The 19,379-nt window shown below is 43.4% G+C and overlaps 2 protein-coding genes and 1 pseudogene across 2 annotated transcripts; all 3 read left to right on the top strand.

The window, feature by feature from the left end:
- The first annotated feature begins 5,386 nt into the window (after positions 1–5,386).
- LOC127785598 (putative cyclin-dependent kinase F-2) lies at positions 5,387–6,621 on the top strand. The gene has a single exon (XM_052312994.1). The coding sequence runs from the start codon at positions 5,466–5,468 to the stop codon at positions 6,492–6,494; it is 1,029 nt and encodes a 342-aa protein (XP_052168954.1). The 5' UTR covers positions 5,387–5,465; the 3' UTR covers positions 6,495–6,621.
- Positions 6,622–10,557: 3,936 nt separating this feature from the next.
- On the top strand, positions 10,558–11,896 carry LOC127785600 (putative cyclin-dependent kinase F-2; annotated as a pseudogene).
- A 4,811-nt stretch (positions 11,897–16,707) lies between these two features.
- LOC127785599 (putative cyclin-dependent kinase F-2) lies at positions 16,708–18,044 on the top strand. Its single transcript, XM_052312995.1, has one exon. The coding sequence runs from the start codon at positions 16,778–16,780 to the stop codon at positions 17,768–17,770; it is 993 nt and encodes a 330-aa protein (XP_052168955.1). The 5' UTR covers positions 16,708–16,777; the 3' UTR covers positions 17,771–18,044.
- Positions 18,045–19,379: the final 1,335 nt, after the last annotated feature.

The following is a 19,379-nucleotide window of genomic DNA, read 5'->3' on the forward strand; positions in this document are numbered from 1 at the left end:
TTCACACCGAGATCGACCAAATGAGAGCGACAACAATTCCGACATCAGAAGTCGCGATCGATAACATGAGCTCATTTAAGCAGAAGTCAGGGGCTACTGTCAAGGTTACGGATAAGGTATACCCTCTATCCTTGGATGTACGTTGTATACTAATACGGTATACCCCACACGTATACGGATAGTTTCCATATACATTAAGGAAATCTATCACGTGATAGGGATGATATCTACGGATGGAAGGAGTTCTACTCGGACAAGACTGGGTCTTTACCATATCGTGAGGGGTCCGATATCTCCGAGTCCTACTTGGAGATCAACTGACTCGCGGTATATAAGGGACCCCCTGGGCAGGACCTAAGGCATCGAATATCACCACCAACACACCCACCACAGCCTACGGAGCCGGAGCGTGCAGGAGCCAAGTCGCCGGGAGATCTAGTCGGACCAACTCGACTACGGTCTCGTTGGTATCATCAAGTTCTACTATTCTCTTTGTAATATGTGGTTTCCATCATATAATCCCATTCCAACTGTATTAGGGCTATTACCTACCAAGGGGCCTAAACCAGTATAATCCTTATCTTTTGTTTGCTTGATGTCGTACTACGTCGATCCTCGTACCAACGGACTCCAATATCCTCTATATCCGGTCTACAGGTATCCCCCGTCGACAGAATTCTCTTAAATTATTTCTTTAATTTATGTCAATATATGACTTACTAATGTAAGCCCAGCAATTCTTTAGACCAAAATTTCATCACAAAATTAATTTCATGACAAGATTTTCTTTAGTTTCTAGCACCAATATGCATTACTTGACAATAAGATGTCATCAATATAGAGTATCGGTGAATGAAATTCCCACCTTTAATTTTCATGCAGTTGTCCACCTCACTTGAATTGTTTGAAATTTCCATCAGAGTCTGTCTTAAATTTTATTGACCCATTTAAATGGTCTACTATTTTGACTCATTTAAAAACCTCTACAAAATTCTTTATTTGTTTAACAATCTCAACTATTCTTACATGGTTCAAAAAAACCATTTGGATGAATGCTTATTTTAAGGTCTTATAAGGTGAACAAGCTTTATTTAGTGTTTACCACCATAATCCGATCTCATAACTTCATCTAATTTTAGCATTAGTATCTTAAATTTCTTAAAGGAAATAACTTCATTTGATTTTAGCATTAGTATCTTAAATTTCTTAAAGGAAATCGGAGGTCCCTTATGGGTAAACATAGCCTTATCGTTAAACATAGCCAAAAGTAATCGCTTGTTGGCTAATTTCTTAACTTAGTGAATTTTCCCTTAAAGCTTAAATAACGTCATTAAAGTCCAAGGGAAATAATATCTCCAACTTATGGGACGTTCCAACCTTCCCTAGAAATGTGACATAAATTACAATGTCACAATTTCAACTACGTCTCATCTTTTGTCATTACAGGCAACGATTACAATAGTCACATAGTCATCCAAAAGAACGAATATACCTTTGTCGTCCACAATGGCAAGACCAAACACTTTATTATCACGCTTAATATAACATGTTCTATTTGGCAAAAAAATGGACATGACCCGTTTCTCACATGACTTTAAGTAATTAAACTAATAAAGTTTCTCTTAATAGAATGGACAAATGAGACATTATTGCAACTGCCAGAGAAACTAAGTGTGAGGTCTCCAACAACCCATCACTTTCATCTTCACTCCATAAGCTACTCTGAGTGTTCATTCCCCTCTTTATTACCGTTTGAACGGTACGGGATCCCTGTAAAGAGTTAGAAACATGCACAATGGCATTGAGTCAAACTCGCTAAGTAGTTAGGGAAAATTCAACATAAGGAATTTACTAAATTTGATTTCATTTATACCTTTCTTGACTAACCACGCTATGAAACGTGTGCAATTTCTCTGCCAATGTCCATCTGACACACATCTGACACACAGAAGTGGTAGTAGGGACTAGTACTTGAAGGAACAGCTGAAGTGGAGGGCTTAATCCCTTCTTGGTTCTGCTCGTCCTCTGGCTCGCTATTCTTATTAGAGGATTCCCCTTGATAGACCTTCTTGCCTTTATCAAAGGCATTAGTGAGGATGAGCTGGCCTTTACTCTTCTTCTTTTCAGCCTGCTGGTGCTCTTCCTCTTCCACTTAGTGTGAGATCAGTACTTGTATGGTCCACTTCTCTTTCTAAGTATTATAATTTATTTGAATGGACCATAGTTAGGACCAGGAGAGCTCATGATGAGGTGCACTAAAAATCCATCAGATATTTCCATATCCCTGGATTTGAGTTGATTTGCCATATGAGTCATCTCAAGGATGTGCTTCCTTATACTACTTTTGCCATCGTAATGACTAGTGATCATCTTACGAGCGTATTGGCATGAGTCTTAGGTGCAAATTCAAAACTTTCTTCAATGTTTGCCAGACATGTCTTAATGTCGTTAGAGTCAATGATTCCTTCAATAATTTCAGGAGAGATGGCACCCTTGACATATATTAAGCACATTTTGTTGGACTTCTCCCAATCGGCTAACTTCTCATTGTAGGCCCACTTGAGATTATCATATTCTTCCTCAGTTATATTGAATTCTTCAGCTGGTTGAGGCTCCTCGGGAGGATCCTCTCTTATGGCTAAGTCAAAATCCAACATGGCTAAGTTAGTAAGCACATTATTTCTCCACTCAACGTAATAGCCTTAAATTGTCCTATTGCTGAAAAATTGATTATTAATTAAACATTAGTAATGCGTGCAATTAATTTCGTTCGATTAATTAATCACATATAAATAAATTTAAATTTTCATAATCAAACGCCATAGGGTAGAAAAGATTATGAAATGACAGAGAATTTAAGGGAAAAAATATCATGAATTACTGAAATTAAAATCCTAAATCAAATTACCATAAGTAGAAAGACATGATATAGGAAATAACGCCATTAGTAAATGACATGGAATTAAAATCCTTAGCCACATCACCGTTGGGCAGAAATGGTAAAGGAATTAAGCTTACTGACAAATTAGAGATCCTTGAGATCCTTGATCATATCGCTGTAAGGTAAAAGTGATAAAGGAAACAATGCACTAATGTTATAAATAAGATTATAAGTCATATCACCGTTAGGCAAAAAATGACAAATAAAATAATGATTGACTATGTTTAGATCTTTCCATAATTACAACACCGTTGGAAAGAAATAATTAAGGAAATAACAATCTTAATGAGATCATCTTTCTTTCTAGATAAACTTCCTGTTGGTTCCATTAATCTAGAAATAATTTACTCAGTATTGAAATTGATCTTAAATAATAAAGATTGATAATTGCATTAATTAGTTTGCCTTGGCTTAATCAATCATATGCAAAATAAACTTAGAATTTCATAGTCAAAGCACCATTGGTCATAAATAATTTTGAATAATCTTAAAATTAACTCCTTAATTATACCCCCATTGGGTAGAAAATAACTAAGGAACAAAAAAATTATAATTAACATGAAATTATAATAACATGGGTTAAATATAACTTCACATCTTAAAGCTTTCTAGTCAAATTTCTCATTGGTTCCATTCGACTATAAATCATTAAGTAACTAAGGAAATAACCATCATATAGATCTTGACATGAAATCAAAATATTGGTGAAAGAGGGGAATTTAACTATTTGCCACTTTTAGATTTGGCAATTATCCAAATGCCCTTTATAGATTTGCACTTATTTTTTTCCCCTCTTAAGAGGTGGTTTCTTAACTATTTACCACTTTTGCCCACGTGACATGCCCACGTGGCAAACTTGGGGTGAAAAATGGTGTGGGACCCACTCGTCAGTCTTTCCCTTCCCTTCATCTCTCTCCCCGATGGCATCGGCGGCGCCGCCTCACAGCCGAGCCGACGTTGTGAACGGAGGTAGCGGGCTGGGCGTGGGCATTCATCGGGCTCGTGTCACCGTCCTTGGCCTTCGCCGCCGCTGCGGTGGTTGTGGAGGGTTGGCCGCGCCACCATTTGGAGTTGGCAACGGCGGAGGTGATGCTGGGGAAGTCCGGTTCGGACGAGTGCATGTATGCGGAGAACGGGTGGTGTGAGCGCCGGGAGAGCCCCAACACAATTACGGTGAGCGCGACGACGTCGAACACGGCGCAGAGCCTAGGCGTGGGCTGGCGAGGGTGCGGGGCGTGCAAGGTGTGGCCGGCGGCCGTGCACTGCCATGGCTACAGCGGGGTGTACCACACGCGGGTGGCACACGAGTGGGTGTGGATGTGCAAGGTGTGCGAGTTGGCGCCCGCCGCCATCACCTGCAAGGACGACGCTGCGGTGCTATGTGCCGCCTGCGATGCCAACATCCACGACGCCAACCCGCTAGCCCGGCGCCACGCACGTCCCCGTCGCGCCCATCGGTTCAGCTGCTGTGGCAGCCGAGGCCGTGATGTTCGGTAGCAGCGATAGCAACACGGCGCGCTCAACCTCAACCTCAACCTCGGCGTCAGTGTCAGCGTCGGCGCACCAAGCAGTCCTAGAGCTCCTACACCACCACCAAACACGGCTCAGAGCTCGCGGATGGCGTGGAGACGGTGGAGGCGACAGCGATGGGCGCAGGAGCGCCGAGGGATAGCGTATGATCCTCTCAATCCCAGGGCTTGCCAGGATAGTAGCGGCCTCGACGCGTGCTGGGTTTCTCGGGCATGTCAGGATGGACTCAGGATAATAGCGACGGCCATGGGCGTGTCGGGATGGGCTCAAGACGGCGGCGGCCACCATGGGCACGGGACGCGAACACGAGGAGATAGATGAAGTGGAGGAAGAGATTGATGAGTGAGTCCCACACCATTTTTCACTTGAGTTTGCCATGTTGGCATGCCACGTGGGCAAAAGTGGCAAATAGTTAACGGACCACCTCTTAAGAGGGAAAAAATTATAATTGCCAAACCTAAAAGTTGTAAATAGTTAAATTCTCCGAGAAAAGATGCTTAGTAATATCATGCATAGTAAAAAAAAGAATATTGCTTGTTTCCTCTCCAATTTTTTTAAAGTTATCTTTTGTTAGGATTATCTTTTCCACCTCTTAGACTTTTTTAAATCATAATTTTGCAAATAATAGCATATGCATGCCCATGGATCTAACAGAATGTGTGAAGCAGATTAAAAGCAAGATGAACACATCCTAAACCGCTACATGTGCCGCATAGGTTGTGTATAATAATCGTTCGGAACAAAAGGAAAAATAAAAACATTATCTAAAAAAACACTAGAATCACCGATCATGTTGGTGCGATCGTGACCGTTCGACGCAGGCACGCAGCCTATCTACCACTACGAGTCGGAGTCGGACTCACCAATCCCCCAAATAAATCCACCGACCACCGCCAAGCGCCAATTCTCCAAATCCGCCGCCGACCAACGCGCCTGCTCCTCCCAAATCCAAATCCTCTTCTCCCATCCGCTTCCCTCTTCTCCTCCCCCGCCCATGGCGTCCTCGGCGGTGGCGAGCCGCAAGCGCGTTGCGGCCGACGATCCGGAGCCCCGCGCCTGCTGCGGATCCTCCCCTGCGAACGGGCCGAAGCGCCGGCGGTACAACTTCGGGAGCGCCGACGACTACGAGCGCCTCGACGTGGTCGGCCAGGGCGCGTTCGGCGTGGTGCTCAGGGCGCGGGATCGCCGCACCGGCAAGGTCGTCGCGCTCAAGCGCCTCATCGGGACGGACGAGGGCGGCCGCTTCTCCCGCGACTTCGACGCGCTCAGGGTCGAGGCCGCCTGCCAGCACGCCTGCCGCGGCCACCCCAACATCGTCCAGATCAAGGACGTCGTCGCCGACGCCAAGACTGGGGACCTCTTCCTCGTCCTCGAGTTCGTCGGAGGCAGCCTCCGGGATGAGTTCCCGAGAGCCCGCCCGGAGGACATCGTCCGCGCCATGATGCGGCCGCTCGTCGACGCCGCCAAGAAGATGCACGCCTCGCGCGTCATCCATCGCGACATCAAGCCGGAGAACATCCTTGTCAGCTTCTCCGGGGAGCTCAAGATCTGTGATTTCGGGGCCGCCACGCTGATGAAGCCCACCGGGAAGCCGTACGACCTGTGCCGCCCCGGCACGCTGCCGTACACCTCGCCAGAGCAGCTCGCCGGCAACCGATGCTACGGCCCCGCGGTGGACATGTGGGCGTTGGGGTGCATCATGGGCGAGCTCCTCACCGGCGCGCCACTGTTCGGAGGCGACATGACGGAGAAGGAGCTGCTCGCCGACCTGTCCGCCAACCTAGGTGACCAGCTCAACGAGCTCTTCTATGATGTCCTGCCGGAGCTCTCGCCGGCGGCGCTCGAGGTCCTGTCCGGGCTGCTGGCTTTCGACCCAGAGAAGAGGATGACCGCGGCGGAGGCGCTGGAGCACAGGTGGTTCGCCGAGGAGTCCAAGAAAGCAGAGTTCCCTGGCTTCGTGCCTCTGTTTGGAGAAGAAGACAGAGAGTGTCAGTTTCAGTTTGACAGTCCCCCTGTAACTTAGAACAGTTAGATGTGTTAGGACTGATGATTGCATTTGCAAATTGGCATTGCAATCAGTGTAATCTTATTCTTCTGATTATTCATTGTAAGCATAATTATGTAAATCCTATTCAATTTGTACAAAGCAATTCAAGGCCCTCTTTGTTCAATAAAATTATCATATTTTTTTCAGCTTGGTGAGTCTTGCTTCATTACTGATTGTTTGTTAATCTTCAGGAAAAGGGAATAGTTTTGTAGTATTTGGAATTATGGATTGCGTCTTCAGTACATAAGCTACCAGGAATATCAAACACAGAGCCGTGTATGCCAATGAAGTATTTTGGTTGTTTCAGGCAAAAGGCTCATTTGTCAGAATCTGAGTTTTTCTGCGAAAAGGTGAATTTTATAGCTCATTTATCATATCTAGAGCTTTTGTTTAACAAAAAAGAGAGAAGATTTTAGAATCTTTTTTGTTTGGGCACTTTCACTGCTTGCTTGAGTAGAGTAGTGTTCCCCAATTTTACAATTTTCAGTTTGTTTTGAGTCCTGCTTCATGGATGCTTTTGTTTGTTTAATCTTCAGGAAAAGTGACATCCAAAAGAAGGGAAACCGTTGTGTAAAAGGACACATTGTGAATTGTGATCACTGCTGTTGGAGTATTTTGGTTGTTTCAGACAATAGACTTCATCTGTCAGAATCAGAGTTTTGATAGAAAAAGAAGAAGAAAGCAGAATACTCTGCATTCACTAATATAGGCATTTGACTAGCGTAATCTTGTTGCTTTGGTGTACTACCTTGTACTCTGCATATTCATATTATAAGACTGAACAACATCGGCTTCTTCAGACGACATAGAGCGATGTATTCTGAAAAGGAACAGGAACTTCCATCTTGATTCTTGAATGCAATGACTGTAGTTCATCCAATTAGTGTCATGATCTGGCAGCTTGGAATGCATGGTCACAGGCTCACAGCCCACAGGATCCTGCACACCACCTATTATGTCTGTCAGTCTGTAACTTAGCAATATTGGTACTCTTGTCTTAGGGGTGATGATTGCAATAGGCCATTAGCACATTGGCACTGCAATCAGTCTAATCTTATTCTTCAGATTATCCATTTCAAGCATATTTATGTAATCAAATTCATGTTCAGCAAATTTTGTACTTCAGAAAGCAGTTCAAGTCCATCTTTGTTTCAGAAATTATCAGGTTATTGAGTCCTGCATCATGATTGCTTGTTCGTTAATCTTCAGAAAAGGAGACTTGGCTAGTAGTTTGTGAATTCTAAGCATATACCAGGAAAATGTAAAACAGAGCGATGATGCGAAAAAAGAAAAAAACAGAATCTATATGCCAATGAAATATTTAGGTTGTTTCATATAATAGACTCATTTTCCAGAAATCTAAGTTTTCGTCTAAAAAAATAGAGTAAAAGGCTTCTAGACTTTCATTGATCATATGTGCAGCTTTTGGTTAACAAAAGAGAGAGAGAGAGAGAATGTTTTTTTTTTTTGGACTCCCCTTCAGTAAGTGACAAAGTTGGTTTTCCTCAATTGTCAGCTCTTGCTTTGAGTACAGTAGTACTCCTAAATACTAATATCTACTCCCCCTATCCTAAAATATACGCACTTTTGGACTTCGACATTATCTTCGAGATGCTACTTTGACCAACGATTTCTATAAAAGTAATATGTTTTAAATAAAAAGATTTACATATTGTGATAGTTTGTTCAATGATAAATCTAGTAAACATCAATTTTGCATAATTGATCTTTTTTATATTTTTGCTATTAATAGTCAAAGTTACCAATGTTTGACTTGACACTACGCTAAAAATGAATATATTTTGGAACGGAGGGAGTAGTTTATCTTGCCCAGAACGGTATAAAAATGCAGGATCCTGTTTTTTTAGGTGTTAGCGTATATGGTAGTTAGAGTCATATTAGGATAGGATTGATTTATGTGGACTCCTTCCATATTTGTAATCCATCCTTATCTCCTCCCTATATATACTAGCCCCGAAGCTCAATATAACACGTGCAATATTCACATTATTTCTCTCCTCTACTATTCAACATCAGGTAGCTTGGAATGAATGCCATAGGATCCTATACATCACCAGTACACCATCCATCAGCCCCAGATAGTATCCAACCAAGAAAACAAGATGTTCTACTAAGGCAAGATGGGCAGTAGGGACTAGGGAGTGATCTATTATGACTCTTGTCGCCTGTCGTGATCTATTTGTCCAAGCTGAAACTTATCACTTCAAACTCATATATTTGTTTCTCTGAACTGATTTATGGGTGTAATTCAACCGGTTTGAAAAATTTCGGGTGTAAAATATCTGGTTTTAGAATTTAGAGGGTAATTTAGATGACCTCAATAGTTCAAGGGGTACTTCAGATTTTTTTCCTTTAAGAAAATAGCTATTAATTGTTTTATGAAAGATAAGTTTAATTTGGCACCGGCATAAAAATGAAAAATGGCATGATGCAGGTTTTCGGCAGTTGCGATTTTTTTTCCCAAATTTTATTTAAGAAACTTTCAGGATGTTTATAGTGGCTTGTTCTCTTTGTTGGTTTCTGCTAGGTGAAGATGGCGTTGCGCGTTGTTTGAGTACGACAAAGCTAGGCAACAATGATACGTTGCAATCTCCTTCTAGGTGTGGTGGTCCCGGCCATATGTACTTAGTGGCATCTTGGTGGCTTTTGGCCGATGTCTACATGAAGAGTTGGAGCTACTTGATTACTTTGAGATGGGGTTGGAATAGAATATGCTTTCTCTATGAAATCGGAGTTATTGTGTCGCTAGAGGCGACAAGCTCGGCAACAATGACAATTTTCACGAAGTCCAAGCCGTTGTGTTGCATATGCGGCAAAGCTCGGCAACGATGCTCTGTGTTTGGGCTCCGTCGTTGTTAGTTGTTTGGTGGGGTGATGTGGACGGTGTTGTGTGGGTGCTCTTGTTTAGTTGGCCACATACTTGGTGAGATTCCTCTCGTCGAGTTATTTTTCTCTTTTATTTTTTTTAAACCGTAGCCAGGCCAAGCTGGTGCTATATTAAGCAGGGAAGAACTTAATTACAAATTCACCAAGCGGTGAAAGAGGGTGAAAGATAGAAGGGGAGGTGGGAAGAAGAAGAAAGAAGAAAAGAGAAGAATAAATGAAGCGACGCCAAGAAATCCTAAGCGGATATTCTCGCGATGTTTTTTTCTTAACACATGCTTCACAGTTTGATCTCATCATGAATCTTGGTCAATGGTTGCGGCATGATTGTTTCTTGATTCTGAAATACTCTCTTGTTTCGCTCACACCATATAAGCATAGCAGCATGTGGATTGATTTTACTGCCTTGGCTTTGTTTTTTTTTTCCATTTCGAGATGTTCTCTTGACCTAACAGTCTAGCAATGACTCATTTTCATCGTGTGATAGGTTTATTTCGTTGCAATTTAGCCTACTCAAAACCCTCACCTAGATTTGACGCACCAAGGTGCAATCTGTTAACAGATGTTGAGCGAGTTGACAAAAATAGTTATTTGACTCATTTCTCTTTTCTTTAACCCAACTGGTCTTTAGGTTTACTCCCTCCATCCCATTTTAAGAGCAGCCATGATTTTCCGTACACAACTTTGACTGTCCGTCTTATTTTAGTACTTGTTAAAATATAATTGACAATCCTTCTGCATGTTTAGTTTTTAAAAATATCAACTAGTTTCACAAATTTAGTAGTTAATGGAAAAAAAAGAACATAACTAGTATTAAATTGCAATACAAATTTGAAGAAATTGAGTGGCAATATATATACTACTCCTACAAGAAATATTTGGTTGCTTTGACTTGTTGATTATACTGAGCGTGGTTGCGAGCAGAAAAGATTTCCCATTTCGAAATTTTGGCCCGCGTAAAGTTAACGCCTACTTCATCCATCTCTCGACCAAGTTGGAGTCGGAGTGCACTCGTCCACCGTCCGATGCGGCCCATTTCCAAGTCTGAGACCGCCTTCCAGCCGTCCGATCGACCTATGCCCTATAAATCAAGCCATCCAGCGAGGCCTCCTCTCCTCTCCGCCGCCATCCACGCTCCCTTTCCAAATCTTCCCACCCAAATCCTCTTCTCCCATCTGCTCTCCTCTGCTTCGCTTCTCCCCATCATGCCGGCTCCTGGCGCCCGCGGTGGCGAGCCGCAAGCGCGCGGCGCCCGAGGATCCAGAGCCCCGCTCCTGCTGCGGATCCTCCCCGGCGAGCGGGCCGAAGCGGCGGCGCTACAACTTCGGGAGCGCCGACGACTACGAGCGCCTCGACGTGGTCGGCCAGGGCGCCTTCGGCGTGGTGCTCAGGGCGCCGGATCGCCGCACCGGCAAGGTCGTCGCGCTCAAGCGCCTCATCGGGACGGACGAGGGCGGCCGCTTCTCCCGCGACTTCGACGCGCTCAGGGTGGAGGCCGCCTGCCAGCTCGCCTGCCGCGGCCACCCCAACATCGTCCAGATCAAGGACGTCGTCGCCGACGCCAAGACAGGTGACCTCTTCCTCGTCCTCGAGTTCGTCGGAGGCAGCCTCCGGGATGAGTTCCCCAGGGCCCGCCCGGAGGACATCGTCCGCGCCATGATGCGGCCGCTCGTCGACGCCGCCAAGAAGATGCACGCCTCGCGCGTCATCCATCGCGACATCAAGCCGGAGAACATCCTTGTCAGCTTCTCCGGGGAGCTCAAGATCTGTGACTTCGGCGCCGCCACGCTGATGAAGCCCGCCGGGAAGCCGTACGACCTGTGCCGCCCCGGCACGCTGCCGTACACCTCGCCAGAGCAGCTCGCCGGCAACCGATGCTACGGCCCCGCGGTGGACATGTGGGCGTTGGGGTGCATCATGGGCGAGCTCCTCACCGGCGCGCCACTGTTTGGAGGCGACATGACGGAGAAGGAGCTGCTCGCCGACCTGTCCGCCAACCTGGGTGACCAACGAGCTCTTCTATGATGGCCTGCCGGAGCTCTCGCCGGCGGCGCGCGAGGTCCTGTCCGGGCTGCTGGCTTTCGACCCAGAGAAGAGGATGACGGCGGCAGAGGCGCTGGAGCACCGGTGGTTCGCCGAGGAGCCCAAGAAAGCAGAGGTTCCCTGGCTTCGTGCCTCTGTTTGGTTAGTCTGTCAGTGTAGAGTGTTAGTTTCAGATTGTCTGTCTGCATGTAACTTAGAACTGTTAGTCTGCAGTCTTGTCTTTAAATTAGAACTGATGATTGGTAGTCTTGTTTAGGACTGATGATTGCATTAGCAAATTGGCATTGCAATCAGTGTAATCTTATTATTCTGATTATTCATCTGTAAGCATAATTATGTAAATCCTATTCAATTTGTAGAAAGCAATTCTTATGTAAATCCTATTCAATTTGTACAAAGCAATTCAAGGCCCTATTTGTTCAATAAAATTATCAGACTTTTTTCAGCTTGGTGAGTCCTGCTTCATGAGTGCTTGTTTGTTAATCTTCAGGAAATGGGAATAGTTTTGTAGAATGTGTTGTATCTTCAGTACATACCAGGAATAACAAAAACAGAGTCATCTGTTCACCTTAGTGCCAGTCTGTAACTTATCAAAGTCTTGTCTTGGGACTGCTTATTTCATTATGACAATAGCGCATTGGCAACACAATCAGTGTAATCTTGTTCTTCTTATTATTCATTGTAACTTTGTAAGCATAATTGTGTAATCATATTCATGTTCAGAAAAAAAAATTGCAGATAGCAATCATCAGCTAATTGAGCCCTGCAACATGATTGCTTTTCTCTGAGTGATCTCAAAAAGGAAAAACAGAAGAGATAATCTGAGTTTAGGTTGTTTTAGACAACAGACTCATTTGTCAGAATCCAAATTTTTGTCTGAAAAAATAGAGTAAAAGGCTTTATACACTTCCATTTATCATATCTGGAGCTTTTGTTTAACGAACAAGAGAGAAGTGTTAGTTCTTTTTTTTGGACTCAGTAAGTTACATTTTAGTTTTCATCAAACTCTCAGTTCTTCCTGGAGTACAGTAGTATCCCTAAATACATTTTTGTCCTGTTTTGCAATATTCAGAATCATATCAGGACTTCTTTTGTAAAGATCAGATGATCTAGTTAACTGGAAAGTGTTATGCCTTTAAGATCATAGTTCCTCTGTTTTGGTTAGCTTTTGGAGAAGAAGAAGACAGACTTCATCAGTCAGTGTGTAGCTTGGCTTGAGAGATGGCAGACAAATCTGTAGTCCTTAACTTAGAACTGATGATGTGTTAGGTAGGACTGATGGTTGCATAAGCACATTGGCATTGCAATCACTGTACGTAACCTTATTCTTGTGATTATTCATTGTAAGATTATTTATGTAATCCTATTCAATTTGTAGATAAAAATTCAATGTCCCTCTTTATTGAATAAAATTATCACTTTTTTCAGCTTGAATCCTGCTTCATGAATGATTGTTTGTTAATCTTCAGGAAAAGGGAATATAGTTTTGTAATATGTGGATTGTGTCTTCAGTACATATACATATACCATGAAAAACAAAAGGAGAGTTTATCTATGCCATTGGAGTATTTAGGTTGTTTCAGACAATAGACTTATTTGCCAGATTCTGAGTTTTTGTCTGAAAGAGTAGAGTGAAAGGCTTTATACACTTTGATTTATCATATCTGGAGTTTTTGTTAGCAAAAAAGACAGAATAAAAAGTGTTAGTTTTTTGTTTGGACTCACTGTCTGCTCTTGCTGAGTAGTTTTCTAAACACTTCATGTCATGTTTTTCAAAATTCAGAATCATATCAGCACTTCTTTTGTAAAGATCAGATGAACTAGTGAACTGGTAAGTGTTATGTCCCTCAGTAAAGATCATATTTATTACTGAACTGAAGCATAAAACCAGTGGCTATAAGACTGAACTCCATCAGCTTCTTCAGACGACATGGAGTGATGCATTCTGAGAAGGAACAGGAACGTCCATCTTGATTCCTGAATGTAATAACTGTAATTCATCCAATTAGTATCTTGGTTCTTCTTATTATTCATTGTAAGCATATTTATGTAATATTATTCATGTTCAGGAAATTTTGCAGCAAGCAATTCAACTCCATCTTTGTTTCAGAAATTATCAGCTAATTGAGTCCTGCATCATGATTACTTGTTTGTTAATGTTCAGAAAAGGAGACATGGCTAGTAGTTTGTGAATTCTGAGAATATAGCAGGAAAAGTTAAAACAGAGAGATGATGTGAAAAAAAAAAGTAAAAGGAAATGGAAAAAAAAGAACGGAATCCATTCCAATGGAATATTTAGGTTGTTTCAGATAATAGACTCATTTTTCAGAATCTAAGTTGTCGTCTAAAAAAATAGAGTAAAAGGCTTCTAGACTTTCATTTATCATATGTGCAGCTTTTGGTTAACAAGAGAGAGAGAAAGAGAGAGAGAGAATGTCAGTTTTTTTTTGTTTGGACTGCCCTTCAGTAAGTGACAGTTGGTTTTCCTCAAGTGCTCTTGCTTTGGGTACAGACTTTCTAGCTTTTCTTCCCCAGAACAATATAAAAATACAGGATCCTATTTTTTCAGGTAGCTTGGAATGCATGCCGGATCCTGTATACATCACCAGAGTACACCATCCATCAGCCCCAAGTAATGTCCAACCAAGAAAACAAGATATTCTACAAAGGCAAGATGGGCAGTAGGGACTAGGGAGTGGTCTTTTATGACTTTGCCTCCTGTCATGATCTATTTGTCCAAGCTGAAACTAATTACAAAGAAACCACCCTTGCTTCAAACTCATATATTTGTTTCTCCACTGTTGCTGCACTTTTACGTATCAGGATGCTGCAAAATCAGGATGCTGCAAACAGAAAAGCAGCTGTATCAGGATGATGTTATAAGAACGCAATAGGATGAGAGTCATCCACCGCGGCATTAGCAGATTTACTAGTATATGATATGTCTGTAACTTTGTAATATTGGTACTCTTGTCTTGAGATTGATAATTGCATTAGCACAACGGCATTGCAATCAGTGTAATTCTGTTCTTCTGACTGTTCGTAAGAAGCATATATATGTAATCTTATTCATGTTCAGACAAATTTGTATAAATCAATTCGAGGCCAACATCATTAGCTTCTTCAGATATTTAAGATTGATCCGAGAGACAAATCGATCTGCATATCTCTGATCATACTACTAGCTAATATATACAATACAGGTAGGACCAAATGGAGCAAGATATGTACACGCAGACAGCAAAATACTTCTGATGGACCTGCACGAACCAACCATAATGCATTTTAAAGGTGCAATGCAACATAAGAGAGAAGTTTTATTAATTGCTTTATGAAGATAAGTTTAATTTGGCACTGGCATAAAGAGGAAAAATTTCGGAAAGAACCAACATAATGCAAGTTTTGGCAAAAAAAAAATGACAGTTAGGATCTTTAGTTTCCAAATTTTATTTAGAAGTAAATTTCATAAAACTACAAATATTTTGACCAAATTATCGCAAAACTAAATATTTAAGGCGTTATATTACAAACTACAAATTTAAAGCCAAGTATCACAAAACTATAGATTTAATACTAGAGTTATCACAAAACTACAGATTTTACTGTTTAAATCCCAACCACTAATGCTATGCTAGAGTTATGAATGTTGTACTTTTATATTCAACATGGTGCAAACATGTAGTTTTGTGATAATTTTATAACTAAATATGTGGTTTGGTGATCCTCCATCTTAAATCTGTAGCTCTTTGATAAATTTGGTCATAAATCCGTAGTTTTGGGATATACCTTCTTTAATATATAGTTTTGTGATAGTTTCGTTAAAAGTATATGTAGTTTTGTAAAATTACTCTTATATTTATGAAATTTTCAGGATGTTACAGTGGCTTTCTCTCTTCGTTGGTTTGTGCTTGGTGAAGTCAGAGCTGCGTGTTGTTGGGGTGCGACGGAGAAAGGCAACAATAATATATTGCGGTCTCCTTGTAGGTGTGTTGGTGCCAACCATATGTACGTAGTGGCATCTCGGTGGCTTCGACTGATATCCAGATGAAGAGTCGGAGCTACTTGATCACTTTGTGATGAGCTTGGCACCGAACACTTTTTTGTTGTGAAGTCGAAGTTGTTGTGTTGGTAGAGGCAACAAGCTCAACAACGATGACGCATTTTTCACAAAGTCCAAATTGCGGTATTGCTTATGCGGCAAGATTGTTAACAAGCTCCGTGTTTGGGCTCTGTCATTTGTTGGTTGTTTTGTTGGTGGTGTTGACCGTGTTGTGTGTGTTACACTTGTTCTCTCGGCCGTATATTTGGCAAGACTTTTCTCATCCGAGAAGGGCATGGGGGCCTAGGATCCGGGCCAAGGCGGGTCTCGGGCTCCTCCCGTATTGCTGATTCTTAGATATAAATCTTATAGGTCTCAACGCTCCTCTCAAAGAGGGACAGTACATTTGATCTAAAAGGGCTGGATAAAGATCTTATATGTCTTGACACTCTTCTCTACACATGGAGTATGAGACCTAATAGGGCATGGGGCCTGAGATCCCGGCCAAGGCGGGTCTCGGGCTCCTCCCGTATTGCTGATTCTTAGATATAAATCTTATAGGTCTCAACGCTCCTCTCAAAGAGGGACAGTACATTTGATCTAAAAGGGCTGGATAAAGATCTTATATGTCTTGACACTCTTCTCTACACATGGAGTATGAGACCTAATAGGGCATGGGGCCTGGGATCCCGGCCAAGGCGGGTCTCGGGCTCCTCCCATCTTGCTGATTCTTAGATATAAATCTTATAGGTCTCAACGTTTCTCTCAAAGAGGAACAGTACATTTGATCTAAAAGGGCAAAGGAGGGCCCTAGGACTAGGGCTAGGTCTGATCCCGAGCTCGCCTTCCTGCCCGTCGTCCCACCAAGGTCAAAACATCTTGTACATGAAATGGAGGGAGTAAATCGTATGCAAATTTGTAGAAATTGAGTGGCAATTTATACCAGAAGGAACAATTTCGTCCCTTATAATTGTACTACGGCTATGGGATTGCGCGGCGAAAAGATTTCCCATTTCCAAATTGACCCGCGTAAACTTAACGCTTACTCCATCCATCTCTCGACCAAGTTGGAATCGGAGTGCACTCGGCCACCGTCCGATGCAGCCCATTTCCAAGTCGGAGAGCGCCTACCAGCCGTCCGATCGACCGATGCCCTATAAATCGAGTCATCCAGCGAGGCCTCCTCTCCGCCGCCATCCACGCTCCCTTTCCAAATCTTCCCACCCAAATCCTCTTCTCCCATCTGCTCTCCTCTGCTTCGCTTCTCCCCATCATGCCGGCTCCACCCATGGCGCCCGCGGTGGCGAGCCGCAAGCGCGCGGCGCCCGAGGATCCAGAGCCCCGCGCCTGCTGCGGATCCTCCCCGGCGAGCGGGCCGAAGCGGCGGCGGTACAACTTCGGGAGCGCCGATGACTACGAGCGCCTCGACGTGGTCGGCCAGGGCGCGTTCGGCGTGGTGCTCAGGGCGCGGGATCGCCGCACCGGCAAGGTCGTCGCGCTCAAGCGCCTCATCGGGGCGGACGAGGGCGGCCGCTTCGCCCCCGACTTCGACGCTCTCAGGGTGGAGGCCGCCTGCCAGCACGCCTGCCGCGGCCACCCCAACATCGTCCAGATCAAGGACGTCGTCGCCGACGCCAAGACAGGTGACCTCTTCCTCGTTCTCGAGTTCGTCGGAGGCAGCCTCCGGGATGAGTTCCCCAGGGCCCGCCCGGAGGACATCGTCCGCGCCATGATGCGGCCGCTCGTCGACGCCGCCAAGAAGATGCACGCCTCGCGCGTCATCCATCGCGACATCAAGCCGGAGAACATCCTTGTCAGCTTCTCCGGGGAGCTCAAGATCTGTGATTTCGGAGCCGCCACGCTGATGAAGCCCGCCGGGAAGCCGTACGACCTGTGCCGCCCTGGCACGCTGCCGTACACCTCGCCAGAGCAGCTCGCCGGCAACCGATGCTACGGCCCCGCGGTGGACATGTGGGCGTTGGGGTGCATCATGGGCGAGCTCCTCACCGGCGCGCCGCTGTTCGGAGGCGACATGACGGAGAAGGAGCTGCTCGCCGACCTGTCCGCCAACCTGGGTGATCAGCTCAACGAGCTCTTCTATGACGTCCTACCGGAGCTGTCGCCGGCGGCGCGCGAGGTCCTGTCCGGGCTGCTGGCTTTCGACCCAGAGAAGAGGATGACGGCGGCGGAGGCGCTGGAGCACCGGTGGTTCGCAGAGGAGCCCAAGAAAGCAGAGTTCCCTGGCTTTGTGCCTCTGTTTGGTTAGTCTGTCAGTGTAGAGTGTTAGTAACTTAGTAGAACTGTTAGTCTGCAGTCTTGTCTTTAAATTAGAACTGATGATTGGTAGTCTTGTTTAGGACTGATGATTGCATTAGCAAATTGGCATTGCAATCAGTGTAATCTTATTCTTCTGATTATTCATCTGTAAGCATAATTATGTAAAATCCTATTCAATTTGTAGAAAGCAATTCTTATGTAAATCCTATTCAATTTGTACAAAGCAATTCAAGGCTCTATTTGTTCAATAAAATTATCAGACATTTTTCAGCTTGGTGAGTCCTGCTTCATGAGTGCTTGTTTGTTAATCTTCAGGAAAAGGGAATAGTTTTGTGATTTGAGGATTCTACCTTGATTCTAAGCATATACCAAGAAAATGTAGTACAGAGTGATCTCAAAAAGGAAAAACAGAAGAGAGAATCTGAGTTTAGGTTGTTTCAGACAATAAACTCATTTGTCAGATTCTGAGTTTTTGTCTGAAAAAATAGAGTAAAAGGCTTTATACACTTTCATTTATCATATATGGAGCCTTTGTTTAACGAAAAAGAGAGAAGTGTTAGTTCTTTTTTGTTTGTTTGTTTGGACTCCTCAGTAAGTGGCAATTTAGTTTTCATCAACTCTCAGTTCTTCTGGAGTACAGTAGTATCCCTAAATACTTCATGTCCTGTTTTGCAATATTCAGAATCGTATCAGGACTTCTTTTGTAAGGATCAGATGATCTAGTTAACTGGAAAGTGTTATGCCCCTTAAGATCATAGTTAGTTTGGAGGTCAGTATTCTTTTACTGAACTGAAGCATAAAACAAGTGGCTATAACACTGAACACCATCATCTTCTTCAGACGACATGGAGCGATGCATTTTGGTCAGGAACAGGTACTTCCATCTTGATTCTTAACTGTAGTTCATCCAATTCGTACCATTATCTGGCAGCTTGGAATGCATGGTCACCGGCTCACAACCCACAGGATCCTGCCCACCACCTATTATGTCTGTCAGTCTGTAACTTAGCAATATTGGTAGTCTTGTCTTAGGAGTGATGATTGCATTAGGCCATTTATATAATCCAATATATGTTCAGAAAATTTTGTAGAAAGCCATTCAAGTCCATCTTTGTTTCAGAAATTATCAGCTAATGAGTCCTGCAGCATAATTGCTTGTTTGTTAATTTTCAGAAAAAGAGACTTGGCTAGTAGTTTGTGAATTCTAAGCATATATCAGGAAAAGGTAAAACAGCGCGATGATGTGAAAAAAAAAAGAAAAAGGAATAGGAAAAAAAACAGAATCTATGCCAATGGAATATTTAGGTTGTTTCAGAAATAGACACATTTTCCGCAATCTAAGGTTTTGTCTTAAAAATAGATCAGTAAAACTGTAAAAGGCTTCTAGACTTCCATTTATCCTATGTGCAGCTTTTGGTTAACAAAAAAGAGAGAGAGAGAGAGAGAGAGAGAGAGAGAGAGCAAGCAAGAATATTAGTTTTTTTATGTTTGGACTTTGGACTCCCCTTTAGTAAGTGACAAAGTTGGTTTTCCTCAACTGCCAGATCTTGCTTTGAGTACAGTAGTACTCCTAAATACTTCTGTCTTTTTCGATAATG

Source organism: Oryza glaberrima, chromosome 10 (assembly GCF_000147395.1).
Source record: "Oryza glaberrima chromosome 10, OglaRS2, whole genome shotgun sequence".
In the NCBI taxonomy this organism is placed as follows: Eukaryota; Viridiplantae; Streptophyta; class Magnoliopsida; order Poales; family Poaceae; genus Oryza; species Oryza glaberrima.